Here is a 24,299-nt window from a genome sequence, read left to right on the forward strand (position 1 = left end):
AAGTCTGGGCTATTTACAAAACTGTTTTCATAACCTCAAGTCTCTGAGCAGGACTCTTACGGAGGCAGCAAATCACATTTCCAAAGAACTGTCACGGCTTTGCTTCGCTTTGGTGTGGATATTCTTTTAACACCCATTTCAGTTTTTATGTAACTTTAACTGACAAACTAATGACATTTACTAGCTCCCGAGGCACAGTCGCAGGTGCTCCCCTTTGTGGGCTGGACTTTCCCCTTCCTAAACAGCCTGAACAGGATATTCTGAAGTTGTTCACAAGTGCCTTGAAAGCTCCTCCTGAATTTTATTCCAATATGTCTGTAGGTTTGGGGAAAAAAGAGGAGGGAGCTAGAAGAATAATCACTTTTAATTCAAAGAAGAGAGATACTATTGCAGAGAAATATCACTATTAGAAGCAAGTGGCTCACACAGAAGATCTCATGCAGTGGCTTCCAGCTGTGAATTCCCATAGCCTTCTAAAGGTCAAGGGACAAGTAAGTTCTGCTATAGCTCTTGAGTTACAATGCAGTTTTCTACTGCTTTTAAATATGTCTGAAACCGTCTTTGTCCTATTTACCTCTGCAGGCCATGTCTACTTTTAGAAAGGGCATGATTAAATTAAATGCTTAAGGTAATATCCAACGGAGAAAGCAAGCCCCAAAGCCTGCAAGTTGCCCGCTTCACTGTGTAGACGGTGGGTATGTATCAAGACATAAAAAGAGCTTCATCTTTCATTCTTTAAATGAAGCAGCCATAGTCAATTGATCCTTCCTTGCTTACCCAATAAGCAGCTGGCACTACTTGTGTGACTGATAAAGAACAAATAACAGCTGCATGTAAGATATCAAAAATAGCTGAACAGCTGTCATGTTACTGTAAAAACAGCAGGCCTGGAGAAATCACCCAGTCCTAATTAATGGAGAAATCAGAGAAATGGTTGGTTTATTTACAAATCAATTATGGCTTTACTCTGCACTGAATGTTTCAGGTCAGATGGCTAATACTGCTTTGGAAATACTGCTTCTCTAAGCACAAATGCATAAGGATAGTTTGGAAGAGGGGACAAATAATAGTTCTGGACTAAGGCTGGAAGGGGGGGGTGATATTTCTATGGACTGTATATATTGCATTGGACTTCAGCAGCCTGAACCTATTAATTAAAATAATGATATGACTGATGTGCGGTATTGGGAATGTAAACAGAAACAGGTGAAGATGGCAGGAGGTTCTCTCAACTTCTACAGATCAGTGCCACAGCAGAATGAAAATTAATTAAGACTCCTGAATGATATTTCCCACATATTGGAATGATCAGTAAAAGTTAGCTGTCAGAACAGCAGCCAGGTGGATCACACATCTGCATGCAGCACAAAAAAGCAGGGGGTTATATAGATTTAAGAAAATAAGTCCCTGAAAATAATGGATTGGATCTAAAGGTCTACATGCTACGTGATAAAATCTTTCCCACATATTGTAGCTCCTTGAGGATCAGGGAATCTCTAGAACAAGGTAATACACAGAGGGCCAGAATGGGAGAAGAGTGAAAAGAAATCAGCAACATAATCTGATTGATTATGATTACAGATAGCTCTCTTTGGATGAAAACTCATCTTTATAAGAAATGAGACTTGCTGGTTAAAGCCAGCTGTTAAACCCACATCTGCCAAGATCTGAAAAAACATCTGAGTGCCTCCAGGCACCAGTTGATGGCAATACTGACAGAGTTATAGATCAACTGGGGGGTGATGTAAGACCTCACCACCAAAAATATCACGGTATGCATCAAACTCAATACAGCAGAAAGAGACTAAAGATGGATCACTTAGACCTCATGGAATTGCATACAAAGAACACAGTGACCAAACAACTGGGACTTACCTTAGCACTTCAAATTAGCTTTTTAAAGAACAAAGAAGCTTAATTTTGTGGATTCAAATGGTAGCTTGGTTCCTGCAGCTGGAAATGGGCACAGAAACTTAAAATACTTCATGGGCTAGTTATTTTTGAAGGAGGCAACATTTTCAGCTGCTCATAGTGTCCCTGAACCCCCAAACTTCCATGATAGCTATCTGGAAATTTTCAGAGCACAATGGCTGATTGTTGAAAGTATTGCAGGGACCTGTTCTTCCGTGATTCAAATCTGCATCAATGTAGAAGGCTTGACCATCACCACCACCTGTAAACAAGAGAGTCATTCTGTCATTCTGGAACATCTAGTCTACATCTTGATGCTATCTCACATTTGATTGTTGTATTACTTTTGTAGGCAGAGGAGGAACACTCATGCCTTCATATATCTAAAATATCTGCCTCCAGTTCCTTCAACCAGACTGCTTTAGAATTAAAAGCTTATGACTGTCAAAATCCAACATGAGTACAGTAAAATTTGAGGGATGGGTGTCAGCTAAATTTCAATTTACCTAATTAATCTAACTGGCATCATTTTCATAATTACATAATTCTGCAAATGAATCACTCATGCCTATGATGTAAAATATGCTAGTTCTCTGGACTACTTCAGAAACAATTAACTTTTTCCATTATTTGGAGGTAGAATCTGAACTAAAATGTCTGTTGTACTGAATGAAGATCTATAAAATTGAGGTTTTACTGCATCTTTTAAATATGGGGGTTGTGCCTACTTCAGAACAGCATCATCTCCTTGCATCTTTCCCTAAGCTTTGGAAGTTGAGCCCTCTTTTCCTAGAGAATATGATGCAAAGACAATTTTGCAGTGTCTCCTCTAGTTATGGGCTTGTGGGTTCCCCAATAGCAGGAACTCTGATTTCACGCCCCCCACCCCCAGGACCTGGCATCCCCTTCCTGCCACTGCACTTGGCCATCATCCCTCTGCCCTATAGAGACACATCGAGGGGCTGTTCGCTCCCTGTCCCTATATACAGGCTTGTTGGGTTTTTAGAACTTCTTTCTCACCACAAAAATGAAGGCGGTAGGATGCCAATTTGGGCTCTCCCATTGGGCAGCTGGTGAAAATGCTAGCTGGAGGAGGGGAGGGTGAATATACTTGCTTGGTGAAAATGCTTACAATTGGGAGGGTAAGATATGGCCACATGGAAGGAACTCATGTATGCATACAGTGGGTTTCAGCAAAGCTTGTGTTCAAGTCATCAGGTTGTACCAACTAATCATGGTGGCAATGTAGAATACGGCAGTATATTGAAGACAGTGACTACAACACAATGCTCAACCACGTTCTTGAGCATGACACAGGTCATTAATGAAATATTATATCTCAAAAGAGTTAAGCAACTGCTTGATAGCCTCTTACAATGTACTGCATTATTTGGCCACTGCAGTATGCACTTCATTCTTCTATACAAATGGAATATGTTCCTCTGTTCCTCTCTCTACTCTATGTCATGCACAACTTGCATGAAGGTTCTTGTCAGCTTCTTGTCTTCCCTCTGATCAGTGCAAATTAAATTTTAGGCTTTGTAATTTTGGGTACTGTGGGGCTCTACATGCTCTTGTGGAAGCCAGCTGGCAATGTACTGTCAGCAGAGAATCATCTGTCTGGAGGTATTGCACATTTTCTTAGAACTTTCTCAAAAATGTACCACAAGCTAAAGGATTGTGACATCTACAAAAAATCTGTAAGAGCACTCCAAATAATTCTGGGTATTAAAGGAATTCCAGTAATTTAGTGTTGCTTGCTAGACTTTCAATATTAGCTAGCTGCCTTTTAAAATGATTAGCCCAGCAGGTATAATCTTTTTAGAATACGGAAACAGAAGCATTTTGCATATTCATTTCCATCCTGACCCAGATTCCCAATTTTGGCTGTTCACAAAGACAAGTGTAAAAGCAGCTACAGCAAGTGCTAACAGGGAGCACTGAATTTAAAACTCATTTCTCTCTCTAGAAATACAAAGGGCTGTTTCGACAGGAAGCAAAAAGCAGAGACGTACCTACGATGATGCATTCAGCGCTACCAGCCATAAACATGGAAGCTGCTTTGGAAGGCAGGTTGAAGTGCCGGGCTGAAAGGAAGGGGGAAAGGCGACTGGAAGGATCTGAGGGGAGGCTGGTTGTGGACGCGGAGTCAGAAATCTGCGAAGAATTGTTCCCTTGTTCAGATCCAGTCGTGGAGAGTTCTGGGTGCTTGATTATTACCCACTCATAGCGTTCCACTTCAGGCACCAGCTGGAGGAGTTAATAAGATTTTTTTTCATGACTAACTTAGGTCCTTCTCCAAGAACTGACCTACATTCTAAAAAAGTGCTTGGGTGCCACTGATGCAAGCTTCATTCAAATGCATTCTGAAACCATAAAAGTGATAGACAGTAGAAAGGGAAGCTATTCAGTTTGTATCCTGCTCCTTCTTTAGAAAAGACAGAGGAGCTTATACGGGTCTGCCTCGGATCTATCATCCAGCCATTGATATCCATATGAATAGAGGTTTTAAGGTTGTTCAGGTAATTTACAGACACTGCCAAGCTTAGACTAGTAGGCAGGACAGAAATAATAAGAGTATTAGCACATTATGAGAAAGTTTTACTGCACAGTATTACAGGCCTTGCAAAGCAAAGGATACTGTGCCAATATTTCAACGGGGTGATCCCAGCCAGGCTGTGAGTTTAGTGGCAAAGATTCATCTTCTGGGTTAATCTTAACATTGCATTTATTTTTTAAAAAGCATATCTCTGGTTTGACATGTTGCTTTTGGTAGCTCATCGGCAATGTGTGAACTCCAATTTGGATTGAGTAAATAGGGACAAGTTTTAATTTAAAACTTTTACACATCTTCATTTAGAAAGTACTTCCGTGCAAACAGCTATGGAGAAGTATGGCCTATAGATTATAAAAATTTCTACTTCCCTGCAGATTTAGGTACAGTCGTTCAGATAAAGGATATTATGATACTATTAATGTTGCTTTTTTAAAAAAAAAGAAAAAAGGAACCACATGGCTACTTGCAATTTTCACCTGCAGAACATTTAAATCCATCCTCGCCTAGTTTTCAAAAAACCAGAGACACTAGAAATAGGAAAAGAAAGGATCGTTCAACACTAATTGCTTCAGGCAAAGCAGAGATGGAAAAAAGATACAAAAAAGTGATGGCAGTAGCTGAAAAAGAATAAACCTGAGAGGTTTACAAAAAACCCCAAACCATACTCGAGCATTGACAAAAACACACAAAGAGAAAAAAGTCAGATAAAGTAACAGTAAGTCTTACTGATGAAACTGATATTATGGAAGATTCAGTATCAGATGAAGATATACCACAGAAAGAGTCAGGATAAAGCATGCTACCTTTGGGAATCATCTGCATTGTTGTGGGAATATACTTTGCTTTACAGCTATATCTTCAGGATTCATGTTTCAAATTATAAAGCAAACTACTGTATAATAAGATCCTTAGAAGGTCAAAAAAAGGCAGCTTTTCGTGATCTCATCAGTTCTGATTACTGCAATTTAACAGAGTCTTCTCCAATCTGGGATTCTTCACTGTGACCTCATTTCCTAAAACAGTGTTTCTCAACCTTGGCAACTCTTAAGATGTGTGGACCTCAACTCCCAGAATTCCCCAGCCAGAGTTACCAAGCTTGAAAAACACCGTCGTAAGCTTTCCATGTGAGCCTTTGGTTACCATGTGAGCCCAGGAAAAGTACAACTTCCTTGAGGTGCCCTCAACAGGTACAGCAAACGTGCTCAAGTGAGACCTGAAGACCTCTAGAAGAAAGTAGCAATGGTTTCTTACCCTGAACACAAAACATTCTCCTGTCCCAAAGAAACTTAGCTTGCTTCCTCCTCGCCTCCGTTCGCTCCAGTCGGTTGATAAATAAGCCCCACAGACCTAGGATGGGTAACAGTAAACAGACACTGTTTTAGGAAGCAGACATCTTCAGAAATTCAACAGATGATGTTTCAGTTGACATCTCAACTTCGGCAGATTAAAAGCCAAGGGTGTTAAATTTCTGAGTATGCCTCTAATGCATCTTGGGTAGTAAATGCAAAAACAGGAGCATCAAACAAGTGGTTGTAGCTCCTTGGTGAATAGACAGTCTGTGGCAAACTTCTCAGATGGTCTTATTGTGAGAACAGCATGTCATATCTGAAAGCGACCTATAGTTATCAAGTAATTATCACTTTACTTTTGATTATACACCATATAAAGACAAGTGCCTACAGCTAGCAAGTATGATCTTCTTCCCATAGATCTACAAGTATGTAGAAGCCAGTTTCTTTCATGATGCAATTCCATGCAATCACAAATAAAGGAGCGACTATCCATCTACTTGCCATCCTATTGGAAGACAGGCTAAGAATTAAGGAGGAAAGATATACAGGATGACTTCCACTTAATCAATGATAGTTTCATGAACTGCAACATGTAGGAATTGATGCTTTTATAGCAGTGGATGAAGTAGGGGCTATTACTGCATTTATAACATTTATATCCTGCCTTTAGGAAAGAAAAATGTGAAAAATAGCTTTCTATTCCAATTTCCCCAGGACCTCCAATTCTTAAAAGTGATAGAGGAAAGTTTGAAAGGCAAATAGCTAGCCCTTTGCCAACAGAAATGCTACAAAGGACGAATTTGTTAGAGAAAGCCAAAGGGAGTTTCTTTGAAAAGAAAGTGACAACAGAAATCTCAGCTTTTATTTAGGGAAGATGCAATACAATTGTAGACACTACTTTAGTCAAACAGGAAACTCATCAAGGGATCCTCTAACCATGCTGCTCCTTATCTTCCCCACTTACCTCTTGCAGAGTTGTTTTAATCAAAAGGAGAGTTGGTTCATGCCCCTCACAATGCGAGTAAAACCTGATGTACAAACATAAATATAAAACTATGTCTTCATGAAACATTAGTTTACCTACTACTAACTGTATACACTCCCCTAGAATTTGGCAGAGTCACAAACACTGACATATAGCATAAATAAGAAGCAGGGGTATTAGGTATGTTCACAGCCGATAGACAGACAGACAGATAGATAGATAGATAGATAGATAGATAGATAGATAGATAGATAGATAGATGGATGGATGGATGGATGGATGGATGGATGGATGGATGGATGGATGATTGATAGATAGATAGATAGATAGATAGATATAGATATTAAAGGTGGGATAAAAATATCATCATCATCATCTATGCAGTTCAACACTGTTCGAATATTCAGATAAGTTCAATCCATAGGAACTAAAAAGCTCCATCAATCAAAGCAAGCATTTTATTTCCCCCCACTTCAAAATCCACAATAATGTTCTCTAATCGAAAGAATATTTTGATGCAATTCTCTTTAAGACGAAACAATCCTTGGAAAAATTGCAGAAAAAGCACCTATAAGTTTCAAGCTAAACTAAAGTTACAGCCAAGCACTAAATCACAGACCATTCCTTTCACATATATGAATTATTACTACTACAGAATACATTTAATAGCATCTTCTGAGCCCTTATTAATTTATAGATACTTTCAAGTGTCTAAAGTGAGACTGTGCACTTTTCTATGTCTTGAACCTAAATAAAAAATATTTTCATCTCACAGAAGATACTCCTTTGGAGGGATGGGTATATCAACTGTAGTGCCCCAAAGCTCCTTGTGGATCCCATTTCTCTGGGATTACATACTTAATCTCTTCTGCAACAGTTTGCCCCCTCCCCCACCCTCAGACCAGGTAAGCTTTCACTCTTACGGCCTTCTGGAAGCTTGAAAGAACTTGGAAGTTCTGGAAGGCCTTTGGGATTTGAATGTTACAGAGTATCTGGTGCCAGAAACTGAATTGTTATTATATTGTGATTTATTGTCAATTATACTAGGTTTTACTGTACATTATTGCATTATCACTGTGGCCTTGGGTCTTGCTGTTGCTCTTGTACGCTGCTGAGAATCCTCTGACTGAAGCAGCTTATAATGTAATAAAATAAATATCGAAAGAATGAGAAGGTGTGGGCCAATTATGATATAAGTTCATGTGAGAAAAAGGGATCTAAGAAGAGGACAACCAGCAGCAAGGTGGATGGACTCAGTTACTGCGGTGATGGGTGTACCATTGGAAGACTGGCAGGGCCAAATGTGGGACTGACTGTCCCAGTGAAAATGTATCTGGGTGGTTACTAAAGGTCAACACCGTCTTGATGGCACATAATCAATGGAGGTACAACATCAATAACTTTTTCCTACTACAAATTCTTTTTTTTAATGATGGAAGTTAATTACTACCTGTTTAGGCTGCAGCCATGCTCTGAGGTGGTGAAGAGCAGTAGAGGCTGGCAAAGTGCAAAGCGCTCAGGAATCCATGACCAGATGTCCCTCATCTTCTTTACATCAACAATTTCAGACTTGAAGTTCTCAGCATGAACAGCCAAGTGGACATTCTGCCTAGGGAACAATGAAAAGCAAGGTTGAGAAATTACAATTGACTAAAGCAAATACTACCCAATTCAAGTCTTAACTGGCAAGAGAGAATCACTATTAAAAGATTAAAAAAAGCATTGGCAACCAGCATATCTTTTCTTTGGTAGATATGCCATAGGTGACTAATATAGATAGGATAGTAGAGGGCTACTAATTTTGTAGGAAGAAAGAGTTAAAAGAAATCACAAATGTCTTGGTGACAATGAGAAACTTGAGACCAACACATAAAAAGGAAGAGCAGGGTACAGAGACATACATAAACCAGGAACAAGTCAACATAGCAATTTCTTTCTTCCAGCCAAGCTAGATTAAGTGCAGTTTATGTCAGATACAATGAATGCAGGGGTTGTGCAATGAAGCAAGCTAAGTTTTGAATATGTTACTCTACATGCCAACAAGATTTGAAATTCAAGAGAACTGTTAAAGACACCTTATTCTTTCCCCTACTTTAACATGAATATGCTTATGTAGTACATAAACATGTCCGTAATTATATTAGCACAACTCATGTCCGTAATTATATTAGCACAACTCATGGTTTCATGGTGCAGCTTTTGAATCTATAAAATATTTAGTGAGGATTGAAGAATCACACCACCATCCTCCTGATAGAAATCTTGGTACAAAATATGACCAACCTCTCTTGAAAGCCTCAGTACCCATCTTCAAACTCTGCACGTCTGTTCCCACTCTCCCTCATTCAAATGCTAATGCCAGCCTTTCTTGCTATGTATCAGCGTTTCTCAACCTTGGCAACTTTAAGATATATGGACTTTGACTCCCAGAAAATATGTCCATTATTTTAACCCTTTGTCTTGCTTTTTTACCATAACATTTCCAGGCCTCCTACTAGAAAAGGTAACTTCTGATAGATCCTTTAACACCAAAGAAAAACAGCACAGGAGCAGCAAAATAGAGAAAGAATAAAAACATTTCTCTGCAAAACCACATATTTTATGCTAGGGCTTTTGCTCTGCCCAAGTCTGTAACTAAAAACACCAGATCTCTCCCAGGGAAGGAAAAGATAAGCTGGTAAGGTTTAATGGCTGAAAAGCTATTCACATGAGATCTTCTCCCCACTTCCTATACTTAGAACTGAAGGATTAAATAAAAGAATGGGTAAACTCAGGTTGAAGCAACATTTCTGTAGAAATGTTAGCTGTGACACTCTCTCCTAGGTGAGTGATCTTAAAAGGGAAATTTCAATAAGTAAGCAGAAGAAACCCTCAGAAGAAGCAATTTCTCATGTCTGGGAAGTAGACATTTTCTGGCAATTGACTCTCTTCCGATAGGTTTGCAAAGAAACCTGTTTCTTTCAAAGTAATGTTTTACGTATTATACATTTTCATTTTTCATCCACTGCCTTGGCGGCCTGTGGTCAGACAGAAAAGCAAGACAGAGCGTTGCTATTTAGTACCGAAATATTTTTTTACCTGGTACACATTTTATTTCCAATGGTTACTGCAGTGTTTGATTATACCTTCAAACAGAGTCTCACTAAAGTAGCTATTGGTATTTTCAACAGTGCAAAGTTTTGCACCCAAAGACTTGAGAGTGACCAGCCAGTATCAGGAACTCTCATATCTGATGTTACCTAGTTGGGTAATGAAACGTCTGCAAGCAAACCAAGCTCAGAGAGCACCAAGGACTCCACTCTCACATCTTACGGTTGACTCCTCTACTAAGCATGACCTCTGATTGGTACTACTCTGTCCATGTTCCCTGAAATGTAGTGCTACTACTTAAGCCTTAGGTCTAGCCAAGCTTAGGCAAAGCTTATGCAAATCTCCTATTTTGTTGCCACAGCCTGAGTTGGGCAGGACTGCTTTATGCACATTTTAAGAACTAAAAGGGCTTAGGAATGGCCTAAAGGGGAAGCCTGACCAACAGGCTTATGCGAAGGATGACCACTCATCCAATGTATTTACATATTTAATTGATTTGTACGGCTGCGCAGCTTGCAACTGTGACCACTGGCAGTTGACATAGTTCACATCTAGTATGTTCCCATTCACTGCAGGCTTCACCAGGATTAGTGCACCGGATGATTGGAAATTCCTACTGGCAGCTATTTTACTGCGTAAGATGGAACATTCATATTTGCACCTTCCACATTCCCCAAGAAAAAAGTCTTGTCACTAGACTGCCCAGAGCTGCTGAAAGCAAAGGATTTCCAGCACATCCCAGTGGAATGTGCTTCTGACACTTGCCAAGGTGAGAAATAAGAACAAGGAGCCAATGCCAAAAAAATAAAAAAAAAATTAAAAAAAGCATGGGACCTTAGTGCACAGAGTTAAAATGTAAGGCGCAGGGGAAAGATATCTTTAGGGATTCAGATGCAAAAGCTGGGAATATAGCAAAGATCAGACTGACTTGAGAGGATACAAAGGAAGAAAGTTTAACAAGTGTCAGAATAAGCCAGTGTTACTCTTTTTGGCTATATTAAAACCCTGGGGAGAACTGGAATAATGGAACAATAAGAAAAAGCATATTATAACCGAGAAAAGAGAATGAATGAGAACAGGTTCAGTATCTTACTGCAAAAAATCAGGAGGAGTCTGGGAGCACCTGTTCTGAGAATATTAAAAGACGCAAACTTTTGGGAACCGCAGCTCACTTCATTTGATGACAACCGGATGAAGCGAGCTGCAGCTCATGAAAACTTCTGCCTTAATAAAATGTGCTGGTCAGAAAAGGTGCTTCCAGACACCTTCTAATTTTTTTTTTTTTTTGCCACCATAGACTAACCTAGCTCTTCTTCTACAATACTTTACTGTAGGTGGTCAACAGGACAATTGGAAAAGGCAACAACTTCTTCCACATAGCCCAGATTTAATGTCCATGATGCCTCCAGAGATTTGTATGTGGCACTACAGAAAGCCTGAAATTGGATTAAGGACTATTTCTGCAACAGCCTGGAGAATGTACAGTTCACCCACCTTCCCATTACAAGTCAGAAGAGACCAAATCAAAAGAATGCCTTCTTAGGTAGAAAACCATGGTGAAGAACATGGTTAGCTACCATTTTCAAAACATGTTTAATGTACTCAAACAGAGAGGAGCTTCATGTTTAACATCACATTCTCCCTGCATGGTTCTCAACAGTTCTTGTATATATAATTTTGTATATACCATTCTGATAGCTTCTATATATGCCTTCCTGCAACTGCTGAGCACCAGAACCTGGATAGGTTCTAAAACAAATGTAAATAGTCATCCAAAGTGTGAAGATGACTTCGATTCCTGACAGAGGGTCTAAACCCCCGAAATTAACATCTGCCCACCCACCTCTGATGAGTTCCAAAGAAGATGGAAGTGGTCCTGTGGTACCCTCTGATGGTCAATGAAACTACATTCCTGTGAACTCCAGCAGTCTTACAGCATTGTGCATTTTATCAGTGAAATCCAGGAGCTTTGTAGCAGTGAAGAGAAACAAAGCCAGCCTAGAATACAGACGTTACATGCCAAATTTGACAGCAGCATTTATTAAATCTTCAGAGAGACAGCCTTGAATTTTACCCCACTGCCACCGACGCACAGTAAGCTTTACTGCTGCCGCCACCTTAGCGCTCATAGCAGTCACAGCCATTTGGAAGCCAAATCAAATCAGAGAAGCAGAGCGTGAAGATTCAAACATTCAAACCTACCTTTCCGGGGACGCACTGCTGCAAAGGGGAGTGATGCAGCAGATATGGAATTGACAGAACAAGAAGGCATGAGGAGGGAAACAAAAAAAGGAGAAATCAAGAAAAGATCAGCAGTTTCAGACATCCCCACCAAAGTGCATGGAAACGGCCTACAAAGAAACACAGGACAAGATTTGAACAGACCAATAGTGAAATAAAAGACACTTAAACATATACTTTTTTTTTTTAAATCAGTTCTCAGTTCCTTTGGTGGTTTTCAAATTTTCTAGATCACATTTCTCTTCTTGCAATCTCCCTCCACAGAACTTATGACTTCTGGTTCATTTACCTTTAACTTACCTTTCCTGATCAACTTGCCTTGAATTCATTTGTCCATTCAACAAATCCCTTTTATCTTTGTTTTCCCCAAACACAGGGATTTTAAAGACAAGGCATCAGCAATACATTTGCTATTACAGATTATGTCTTATGATTTCGGTAGCAAGACACTATAGGAGCCCTTAGAAAGGATTCTTAAGACAATAGCTATTATTAGATTCTTACCACTGCTAAATGAAACTAAATACGTGGGTACACTGAAGGTGTTACATAAACCATAGTATCCAGTACATTTCTAGCGCATTAAAAGTTCACATTCATTCTAGCATCGACTTTTACAAGCTGTATCTTTTTCTTTTTTAAACCAGAACCATGGGATATATTACCTGGAGGTTGGTAAATAATCAGACTGGGGGAAACTGACACTTATATAGTTTTAGAAATGATGCCCTTTATGTGTGTGAAATGATCAGTTATTGATTTTGCTGCTAAGTTATTTGGAGCTTTCTATTTTGGGTCAGTCAGCAGCTAGGAAACCCTTCCTTCCCTGAAGTTTTTGTTTCAAAAGAGGTCACGTACAAGGATAAGACCTGTTCTTCATAGTTTCAGAGTACAAGACCCCAAAATCACGATTTAAGTTACCAGAAAGCAGATTTCAGACCCACACTAGGAAGTTTCATAACAGCAAGGAGCAGTTGGAAGGGGAATCACTATCCAGAGGGGTGCTGGGATCTCCTTCACTAGACAGACATCTGTCAGGGATGGTTTGGTTTGGATTTCTGTGCTGAACAAGGATCTAGATTCAATAGCTCCTTCCAACCATATCATACTGTGATAGAACATTAGCTTTTCTTCAGATTATACCAAAATAAAAATAAAATCCCATTATCTGTTGTCAACTATTGGCTTCGGCCACCACTCTAGCAATATATGGAATATATAGAACATTGATTCAGCTTTCCAAGATATAAGAACTGAGAGGCATTAATGTTTGTCAATGTTTAATCTGAGGCAATCTTTTAACCATCAAACAGACTTGAGGGCTTTCACTTCTTACGTGCTTGCTATCACGAATTGAAAATACTGCCCACTGGTCCAGAGTTCACCATTTTGCCACAGATTGGCTCTGGTGCAATACAGGAAATATCCTGGAAGACTCTACAGATTTAACCTAATATTTTCTAAGTAATGTGACAAATTACAGAAAAAAACCCACCTGAGGTTGCTCTTCTTAATTCAGTTAAACTTAGAACTATGTTATCACCCTATTAAAAATTTAAGCTCGTTGGATATCCAGCTCCCAGAAAATCTTTTTCACACACACATCTTTATATTATCTATACTTTCACAATGGCTGTAACTGAGGATGGATGCACAGATACACCTGATTTTATAGCAATATTTATTCCCCATAAAGAAAGAGTGTTGTTACTAGATTAAAAAAGCCTATAGAGAGATGCTGAAATCCCGCTACCTTTTCTGTTTTACTGTTATGCCCTTCTGCTGAAGAGCCTTCTCGTTGGCCATTTGCAAAAGCTGGATCTCCTTCCGTGAAAAGAGACGGATTGCGAAAGCTTTCTCCAGCAGTTTTTCAGGAGACACCGACTTTGCAATGTCCCTCACAAATGCTCGGATGTCCTGCTGTATATTTTCTGATTCCAGGGTCTGCCCAACTCTGACTTTGTGAAAGAATTTGAGGAGAGCCAGCGCAACACGGTAGAGCACCTTGTAACCTTCTACCAAGAACACATCGAAGACACGGGCGATGTAAATCAGAGGCAGTTCTCCAAAAAGCCACCGGTGCCAGTCAGAATAGACCTCTAGTACATCTTCTGAGACTGCCACCATAAGTTTATGAGCTGCCTGGCAGTACTTATTAACCAGGTCTCCAAATGTCATGCAAGATGACTCAAAAGCCAAGAAGGTCTGATCAATGAAGTGCTTGGATGGGTCATTGCAGGCAAGGATGCGGCAAACCTTTTCAAAGCATTCTGCTTCATCCCTGCTGTAGTGAAGGAGGAGCGCCACTACAGAAGGCAGAGCTGGGCAGAATGAGATGTCCGGGAACTGGCTTGCAATGCATGAGATGATCTTCCTGACGGCCCCAATGCCCTCAGCATTCAGGCAGTATGTGGGAACCAAGCTGTTGTCTACAAATTCCGGAAGGGGAAGAGTGCTGCTGTTTCGTTTGCCCAAAATTTTTACTACAATGTCTCGGTAGACATGAGCATCTGGTGTCACAGTGCGGCAAGGGATATCACTGATCAACTTATGATATACTTTTGCTCTTAAAGAGTGGTTCTTGGCCCAGTATCCTTGGCGAGCCAGTTGTTTCAGGTCCTGGAATTCTGTGCTGGTCAGTTCCTTTGCATCTTGATCCTGGATTGTAGCATCCATTTTGTCCCAATCTATAAACCGACTGTATTCACCCATAGTTGCCAAGGCGGTCTTTAAGAAACGACATAAGAGATTTCTTTAAAAATCTCTTGGAGGGTTTACCCTGCTTCCTGCAAGAAAACAAAAGGTCATTTAAGTTTTGAAGTTTTAGCTTGCCCTTTTGTTGCTAATTGTATAGAAGTGAGTGCACATTACCAGTTGGAGATGCCCTTTTTAAAAAATGGAGTTATGTAGGCAGCAGCTTATATTTAATGTGTACAACTTATTAGCTCACAAACCAACATTTTCTCTCAATGAAGACATGAGAAGCTAAGAGACAATCTCTGAATGCTGTAAGTACCCACAGAATAAATATGGAATGATAGAAGAATAGAGATGGCAGTCAATTGCCATCTCACGCATATCAAAAGCTACTGTTTTTCCATAACAGAAACAGACTTTTCCAGAAGACCACATGCTTCAGATCTTCCTAGAGGGCTTTGTAACTGTGCGAACTCATAAACCTAAAAGGATTTAGCTAATTATAGCCTATATAAAAAATGAAGAGTCCTGTAACAGTAATTAACAGCATTGTAAATTAATCAACAAAAAGCTACAGGACTCTCTTTTTCTGAAAGCATACACAGAAGACTACACAGTATACAATTTTAAGGTCTACCACCATATTTCCAACCTGGGCAACCTCCAGATATATAGACTTGAGTTCCCAGAATTTCATCTATAGTGGCTGGAGAATTCTGGGAGTTGACATCCACATATCTTTAAGTTATGCAGGCTGAGAAACACTGGTCTAGAAACTCACTTTCAAAGAAAACGGCATTGGTTTGATTGGACTAAATGAGCCAGCCCAGCCATCTTGTTCTCCCTAGTTGAAAAACAACTCCCAGAATCCTCAACCATCAGCAATTCTTGTGGGTTTAGGGAATGAATAAAATCATTCTTTAAGTCTTATTGTACTAATTAGAGTTTACTTTTTAATCAACGAGTAAGATTACAATTCCACTTGTCTAATAGCTTTTCTGTATTCCTTACTGTAAACCACTTTTTGTTCTATGAGACTAGGTTTTTTTTTCATTTGTAGTCTCAAACATTCTGAAAAAATAGTGATCAATAACCAAGATGTGAACAGATGAAGATTTGACTCTCTCCCCAAATGTACAAGCTTGTACAATTGAGCTCCTTATTCTCTAGTCTGAAGAGTTCTTGGAATTGTGGTTTACTTCGCATGAGAGAAGTGGAAGGAGGCTGAAGGGAAGAGATAAAGCTCTCTTGTGGTTGCTCAACTGTCTGGCTCTGCAACCCAAAAACATGAGCAGCAGTACATGCAAAGCAACCGGGTTCAAGAGCTGTATTTTCTTGCAGTTCAGCGGTGGCAATCAAGAATCTCTGCCAAGCAAGCATTTATAGAAAGCTGGATACTTATTTCATGTTAGGTAACATATGACTAATATGACATATGACATATGACTAATACAGGCTACTAATAGTGCTTTTTATTGCTGGTCCTGCAACTTATAGGGATCTGTTTGAATAGCATCATCTTTGGTCTGACTAATGGAGTAAGAGCTGAGCTTCCTGTAATCCCCCAGAGCACTGAATCTTAGCTGTGATGTTGACACTTTATACAGTATGGCCTTTTTGACTTTTGTATTAATATAAAATTAATACAAAAATACTGTGGAAGATTAACATGACATTCCCACTTCAATATATTCTATCCACTGAATTGTACCCAATCAGCCTTAAACTAATCTCTCATGCATAAACAACTATGGCTGCAAACATCTGCATCAGCTTTGATAGGTCATATCTGAATCCTAGACTCCAAGCATATTTATATCTGCTCCTTCTTGGAAAAGTTTTTATACTGTTAGAGGGACAAAACTCATGAGAAAAAGCCAAACAATGAATATAGAATGAAGAAAAGTGGACTAAGGCTAAACTGTTGATGTGGACGTCTGAACTTCTAGCTACATGGCTCTTCCAGTAACACACATTTGAAATGAAAATAAACAGCTGTCCTACTTCTTCAGGGTCAAAACCTTGCATTCACGATACTCTACATTTCTTTTTTCAGGATATTCTACAGAGTTAAAGTTGGGAAAGAAGGACTATTACTGTGTGTGTGTGTATATATAAATAAATATAAAAAGATGTCTTGATATCAGCTTCTGTCACCACTTAAGATGGGCTACAGGAACGCAGATCTGAACTAACACTTACTAAGCTATTGCTTCTGGTCACAACTATGGCCTACTCCAATTTCCCCTCAGATGATTTTTTTTTTTTTTAAATCTAACATAGCTTCATACATTGCACTGGTACCAGAGAGTAAAAAGACTAAAACATTTCCTTGGCACCAATCCTACATAAATGAGTATCTGGAATGACCTAAAATGGTTACTACAGTACAACTCATTTTTCATCCAAGGCCCGTACAGTATTAGACTGAATGCCAGTGAAAGAGGAAATATTGCTACATTCTGTGGAATTAGACACTTAAACATATTTCCATTACCACCTCCTCTGTGGGATTATTTCAGGATATATATATATACATGCACGTGCGCGCACACACACACACACACACACACACTTCAGCTGACCTAACAAAGGTGTTTCCTCAGAGAAAAACGACAAATAAGAGTGTAGCCAGGATGACTGAATATTCAATTCTCAGACTAAAAATCTCAGGGGAAAAAAAATATTTTTTTACACACACACACACACACAAAAATAAATAAAATCAGTTTCATTCATATATATATAAAAATAAATAATAATAAAAAAATGAAGCTGCACTTCAGGGATAAAATTGAAAAGCTACTTAAAATATACTGCTGTTCACTTTGAGCAGGGAATTATATCTCCCATATCAAATTAAGAAAAATGCCAAGACCTGCCTATTCTGAATGTGCTGCTATGGCACAGCAGGATATCAGCACCAGCACTTTCCACTGATGATTAGGTCACCCTGTGGTTTTCTGAGGAATTGTGCATTTAAGTTTTCAATTCCTCATCCAATAAACACGACATCAATAGCCACAATAACAGTGGAGATACACTTATACACCTTCTATTAATTACATGATCAATTCATCGGCTTAAAAATATCGACAGGCCAAGAAAATGGACCTTTTGGCACAGTCTTATATCACAGCTGCTAATATGGGCTGCTACAAGAAAGCTTTTAACTGCACTAATTCATTAACCAAATGATCTATTTACCACTACTACTACTACTAACTCCCATGCTTAGCAATTTGGAGGATACCTGGTATCTGATTGTTATAAGTAAGGGGGTGAGATTTCTCCAAATTCAATGTTTTATTTCCTACCCCCAAATTGAACAGCAGTTCTTGTCTAGGGATTCAAGGTCACTATGGCCTGCAATGACAGTTTGTGTCCCCACAACTACAGTGTTCTCTAAACCAGACTAAATGGGAGCCATCTAATACTTATACAAATAGACTCTGCCTAAGTGAGTTTTGTGTTCACAGCACTGAATTACTGTGTATAGCTGTAAGAGCGATACTGGAAGTATTTAATTAACGATTAATCTGAAAAATAATTTTACTGCTTGTTAATCAAATTCTTTATTAATTATGACCACCCACATAAAATCTGCTGGACAAAGTGATTAAGTATACCAGCAAGAACACAGACGGGGCGGGGGGAACTGCCAATATTTTAGTAAAAAGGGAAATACAGAGATGTGAAAAAAAATAATGCAAGGAAAAGTATTTCTTCCAAAGAGAAAGATTATACCATGCTTAAAGATACAGTTAGTAAAAAAGGCTTTGCCGAAAAGAATGCAACATGAAGGAAAAACCTCAATGAAGCTGGATGTTAGCACCACATTATTGCTTAGATTTATTTATTTAATTTATTCATCACACGTATATACATTTGACAGGTTAGGGATAGAAGCATGAGGCCGATGGAACTGGTACATGCTTGAGGCCAATTCTACGATGCAACTGCTGTTACTCACCTGTTCAGTAATGTTTACTGATTATTAATCAAATTTATACGCTGCCCATCTCATTGTATGAGTGGCTTACAAATAAAAAGCGATAAAAACGATAAAAGTCTTTACAAAAATATGCAAAGTTAAAAGATGGAGAGAGCCCCCTTGAGCCCCCAGCCACCCCCAGTGTTGGGAACCCTCACTGGATCCCCAAGCTAGTTGGCAGAGCCAGGTCTTCATGCTCTTCCAGAAGGCCAGAAGAGTGGGGGCCAATCTCACCTCGGGTGTTCCACAGGGTGGGGGCAACGGCAGAAAAGGCTCTCCTCCTAGACCCCACCAGCTGAAATTCTTTAGCCGACGAGGTCTGTAATATGCCCTTCCTGCCGGACCAGGTAGGAAGGGCCGACGTAACTGGAATGACACAGCTCCTCAGGTAACCTGAGCATATGCCATGAAGGGCTTTAAAAGGCATAACCAACACCTTGAATTGGACCCAGAAGCAAATCAGTACCCAAAGCAGCTCACGCAGCAGAGGTGTTACATGCGTAGCCCTAGAGCACTCATAACTGCCCACGCCACCACATTCTGTACCAGCTGCAGCTTCCGGATACTTTTCAAGGGTAGCCCCACGTAGAACGCATTGCAGTAGTCTATATGGGAGATGACCAGGGCTTGAGTGACTGAAAGAAGGGCTTCTTGATCCAGGAAAGGGCGCAACTGGTACACAATGTGGAGTTGAGCAAAGGCCTTCCTAGCCACGATTGCCACCTGCTCCTCGAGCAGGAATGATGAGTCCAGGAGGACCCCCAGGTTATGCACCGGGTCCATCTAGGGCAGTGCAACCCCATCCAAGACCAAAGATGGTTAACCCCCAGATACAGAAGAGTCCCTCACCCACAGCCACTCCATCTTACCAGGATTCAGTTGAAGCCTGTTGTTCCCCATCCAGATCCCCACAGCCTCCAAGCACCATGAAACAACATCCATAGCATCACTTAATTCACCTGGGATGGAGATTGTCTTTTAAGAAGTGCACAATTCATGAAATTTTCTGAAAGTCAGCGCTAATCACAGCCTGCTCTAGTTAGAAGAAATAAGAACATATAACTAGAGCAACTTGAACAAATAACTGCAGCTTAATAATAAAGCCCCCTTTTTAAAATCATACGATTATCAAACCCAATTATTACTCCCTTTCTTACGCATACTAAAAACAGTCAAATGAACCTATAACCTCACAAATTCCCCTTGAATTACGCTTCTCTCGGCTATTAAAATGAATCTATAGCCTCCACCTGACAAAGACCAATAGTCCAGATTTGGTTCAAGAATCAATTAGTATCAAATGTTTATTTTCCTCTGGCTTTTAAGCATCTTGCTTACCGAATGGCTATAAGAAACTCAAAAACTTGCAACTATTATAAAACTTCAGCTGGCCTAACAAAGGTGTTTCCTCAGAGAAAAACAATAAAAAAGAGTGTAGCCAGGATGACTGAATATCCAATTCTCAGATTAAAAACCCCAGAAAACAAATTTGAGGGTGCCCAAAAATTTAAAAACTTACCTTTAAGAATGAGAAACGTCTTCCAGTTATGGTTAAACTGCTTCATTCCAGTTTATTTTAAGTGGTTTTGATATCAATGTAGCCTTTCCCTCTATCTAAATAGCTTTTCAACCAAAAGTCATGAGAAAAATGATAGCTTAATTGTTAACTCGTGGTTAAAATCAGTTCAATTATAAACTCATGAGCTTCTTGGAGAAATCTGGAAGGGAATATCATCTGTGCTGAAGCTTTGTAGCAAATACCTTTTACTTCCCAAAGGCTTAACTACTTTTATGGAACTCCAATTAAAACACTGTAAAAATGATAAACAAGGACAGTTTTCTTTTGTTTATTTAACCTGTACGATATTGGCCATTTCAGGTTTACTAACTTAGTGCATTTGAACTTAGCATCAAATGGTGAAGAAAAATATAAATAAGGGCTGAACATCTAGTCTATTGCGTTTATACAACAACTACTCTGTAACTATGATAATTTAGACTGCTTGAAGTATCAACATCCGCTCCAGCTGACAAGAGGTAATAACAATCATTTTAGATTGTTCATGTTATGAGATACATCTTCCCTTTACTACTTGCAATGCTCACGCTAAAAAGCATTACGCATACTAGCAGAAATGCATTCTATTTTTAACATTACCTGTTATATTGCCCTATACATGGTGGAAGGAGATTACAATGCTGTCTCTGGATGATCAGGGTGCAATGCAGGAAAACACAAGACAACAATGCATTGTTCAATCAGGTCCTATACACGCTTATTCTGTTATCCTAATGTATTTGGTGGATGGACTCAATTACAGTGGTGATGGAGGCACTGTTGGAAGACTTGAAGGACCAGGTTAATTGTCATGGAGAAAATCTATCTGTGTGCTCGCTAAGAGTTGACACTGACTGATGGGACATAATCAATGAATCAACCTATGTATTTTAATAGTCTTACTTCCTAATTTAGCATAGGAGGGTAGCCTTTGAATCCTATCTAAAAACATTCTTAGTGTTAAAAAGGCACACCTTAACAGCCAAGTCTTTCTCTCTTTTTTTCAGCTGTAACAGCAGAAATCATTATATACCCAAGCTGGATTTTTAACACTGCCACCTTGAACATACCAGTCTTTTAAAAGTTTCTCTAATCTCTTTCTTACAATCTGGCTTCTTCTTTAAACTGACATCATTACCAGCCACATTATTGTTTTAAGCTGCACCCTTCAGTTCCCTTCAGATAATGGCTTTTAATTATCAGGTCTAACAGTCAGAGACAGACAGATAGATGAGTACAAATGATCATCACCCAATTTTAGATGGGCCGTGTACAAAGTGCACTACTTGAGACATTCTTCAATTTTTAGATTTTACAAACGTTTTTCTTCCATACTGTTACTGGCCAGCAGTATAGTTATGAACAAAAGCTGCTAGGATTCAAGCCTACAGAAACTGTTTCAGTGTACAGTACTTAGTTTACATCCCCTTCCTTTCTCCAAAAAAATATTTTTAGTAGGCTTTTAAAAATTATATTGTTGTAAAATATACATAAAGAGCCAGTTTAGTGTAGAGGTTAAGGCACCAGGCTAGAAAGTGGGAGACCATGAGTTCTAGTCCCACCTTAGGCACAAAGTCAGCTGGATGATCTTCAGCCAGTCCCTCTCCCTCAGCCCTAGGAAGCAGGCAATGGCAAACCACTTCTGAAAAACCTTGCCAAGAAAACTGCAGGGACTAGTCCTGGCAGTCTCCAGGAGTCAAAACTGACTCAAAGGCACAAAAACAAACAACCCCCCCTATACATAATACATTATATTATTTCATATGGTGGTATTTGTACAATACTGACTAAAGATTCTTAGCACTCTGTTTAAATAACTTAGACCACTAAAGATAGGAAAAAAGGTATCATATCAGTATTAACTATGATTTAAATTGTCAGTGTTAACAGAGTTAGGGTTAAGAAATTAAGCCTCTACAGGTCACCCCACCCTTACCCTTTTCTTCCCCTAATAACAAATAGCCCAGTCAATTTCCTGGCTAAGGGGAGAGATGAGTTTGCCTCCCCGCTCTTCACCCATGGGGCTGGGTTCCCATAACAAGCTTAACCAAGCTTGCTGAGCATTCAACTTCTTGTTGGATTGTGGATTGCTATGTTGGCTTAATAAATTGCAGGAACTCCACCCTTCTGGTTAGCTGGGAGTTGGGCAGCATATACATTTTAATAATCGTCATCGTCATCATCATCATCCTATCCCAGGCCCTTGGGAAGGACTCGAGAGGTGGATAAAAATGCCAAATCCCATCTAAACATCTGGCTGACTGTGCGTCCAACCATAATAATAATAACAATTAGCTTGTGATTCAAAGCATGGTGCAAATGGGTTCCTTCAGAAGCCGGCTGTCGTGCAAACTCACAGATACTTAAACAGGATCCCAGACACTGGCAGGCGGCCGTTTGCTGATGCTGAAGGCAGGCGGGCACTCTGGTTATGCTCAAGGACACTCTCGCCCCGCAGGGAGCCACGGGATGAACGGGGAGGCGGGGCGAGGAGGAGAGGAACGGGGAGGGCGCCTCAAAAGCAACCCAGGCGGCTCCCCTCACAGCCCCTTGGCCCCTTCATCCTCAAACCAAGCCCCACTTCTCTCAGCAAACTCCCTCCCCAGGCCCTTTCCGCGTTCACCCAAACGTGAAAACGCGTTCCCTCACATCTGCCTCACCTCCCCCGCCTCAAAAAGCGCACGCGCACGCGCACTGCCCGCCCCTTCCCCAGGAGCGCGCCGCCGCCTCACCTGTGGCCTCCGCGCTCCAGGTAACCAGGCGTGAACCAACCTGCCCAAGCCAGCGCAGGCGCAGTTGATAGCCTCCGATCGCCTCCCCCCTCCCGCGCCTCCCTTTCCCGCGCAGGCGCTTCCCGTGCTTCTCCTCCAGGTCTGGGAAGCGCATGCTTAGTGAGTTCTCGGCCGCGTGCTCTTTTTTTTTTTCCGCTGCTGCCACGCGCGCGCCCTGGCCGGCGCACGCTTCTGCGCGTGCGTCGTGGCGCTCCCTCTCGCCTTAGGATCTAATTGAAGGATGGGAGTGGAAAAAAGCTGCTTTAATTCTAAAGTTGCGAGCTACCATCGCTTTTGTTTGCTGCGGCCCCTATTTTTTGTTGCACTCCAGCGCGCTTTGCGTTTTATATTTCTTGCGGGATTCGCAAGGTGAATCCGAAGTTTCATAAGAACTTTCCTAATGTCCGATAAGCAGGCGTTACCCTTTGCAGTACTGTAGGTCGCTGCATTTCAGTTTGCAGTTGGGGAGATCGTGATTTCTTTCTAGATTTATGTTTAAATTGGTTAATCTATATCTGTAGAGGCAATGCACCTGCTGAAGTGAGCCGTAGCTCAGGAAAGCTGATGCTTTTTAATAACATTTGTTAGTCTGAAAGGGTGCTGTGGGAGGACTCCTGATCTTTGGCTACCGACTCTCCTCCTGCAGCGATGGAAAGTCTCTCACTTTTTTTAAATAGAATTTTTATTGAAGAAATTTGTAACAAGATAAAAACAATACACCTATTAAGAAAGAAAATAAGGAAGAATAGTGAATAAGAAAGAAACAAGAGAAAAGATTATACAGACGCGGCGTCCAATCTTCTTGACAGCTGTTATAAATGCATTTATATTTTACCCTTTTTCTCTAAGGTTGCATCACACTTTCCGTTTTTCCATAAGCTACCTCTTCTAATCTCAAACCCATAAATCACAAGTTCATTTTTCTCTTTTTTTAAGCAAAAACTCCATAAGGGATTTCCAGTCACTGATAAATGTTGTTGTTGATCTTTCTCTAATCGAACAATTTTGCCATCTCTGCTAGTTCCATCGTCTTCACCAGCCATTCCTCCGTTGTGGGTATTTCAGAATCTTTCCATTTTTGCACGTTTAACAGTCTTGCAGCAAGGATGGAAAGAGACTTGTTGAGAATGATGAATCCTTGTAACTTTCCAAAAGATTCTAGAGACCGTAAGTGCTCCAAAGGGCCATGGCACAGCATATAAT

General features: G+C 40.1%; 1 protein-coding gene across 4 annotated transcripts; it reads right to left on the reverse strand.

Moving 5' to 3' along the window:
- Positions 1-1,936: 1,936 nt before the first annotated feature.
- TBC1D24 (TBC1 domain family member 24) lies at positions 1,937-23,153 on the reverse strand. Of its 4 annotated transcripts, none has more exons than XM_088148160.1 (8): positions 23,058-23,153; positions 13,830-14,862; positions 12,038-12,052; positions 8,196-8,354; positions 6,725-6,788; positions 5,720-5,815; positions 3,927-4,161; positions 1,937-2,173 (listed from the first exon to the last, which is right to left on the reverse strand). In XM_088148160.1, exons 2-8 carry the CDS (start codon positions 14,786-14,788, stop codon positions 2,019-2,021), a joined length of 1,683 nt encoding a protein of 560 aa, XP_088004286.1. In that variant the 5' UTR covers positions 14,789-14,862; positions 23,058-23,153; the 3' UTR covers positions 1,937-2,018. The 4 variants fall into 4 exon arrangements, with proteins under 4 accessions (XP_088004286.1, XP_025019609.1, XP_088004285.1 ...); XM_025163841.2 differs by having other exon boundaries at positions 12,038-12,055; XM_088148159.1 differs by lacking the exon at positions 23,058-23,153 and adding an exon at positions 19,637-19,739 and having other exon boundaries at positions 12,038-12,055.
- Between the last annotated feature and the right edge of the window lie 1,146 nt (positions 23,154-24,299).

This window comes from Python bivittatus, unplaced genomic scaffold, assembly GCF_059951505.1.
Source record: "Python bivittatus isolate LINGU-HERP-01145 unplaced genomic scaffold, Pbiv_v1 ctg000560_np1212, whole genome shotgun sequence".
In the NCBI taxonomy this organism is placed as follows: Eukaryota; Metazoa; Chordata; class Lepidosauria; order Squamata; family Pythonidae; genus Python; species Python bivittatus.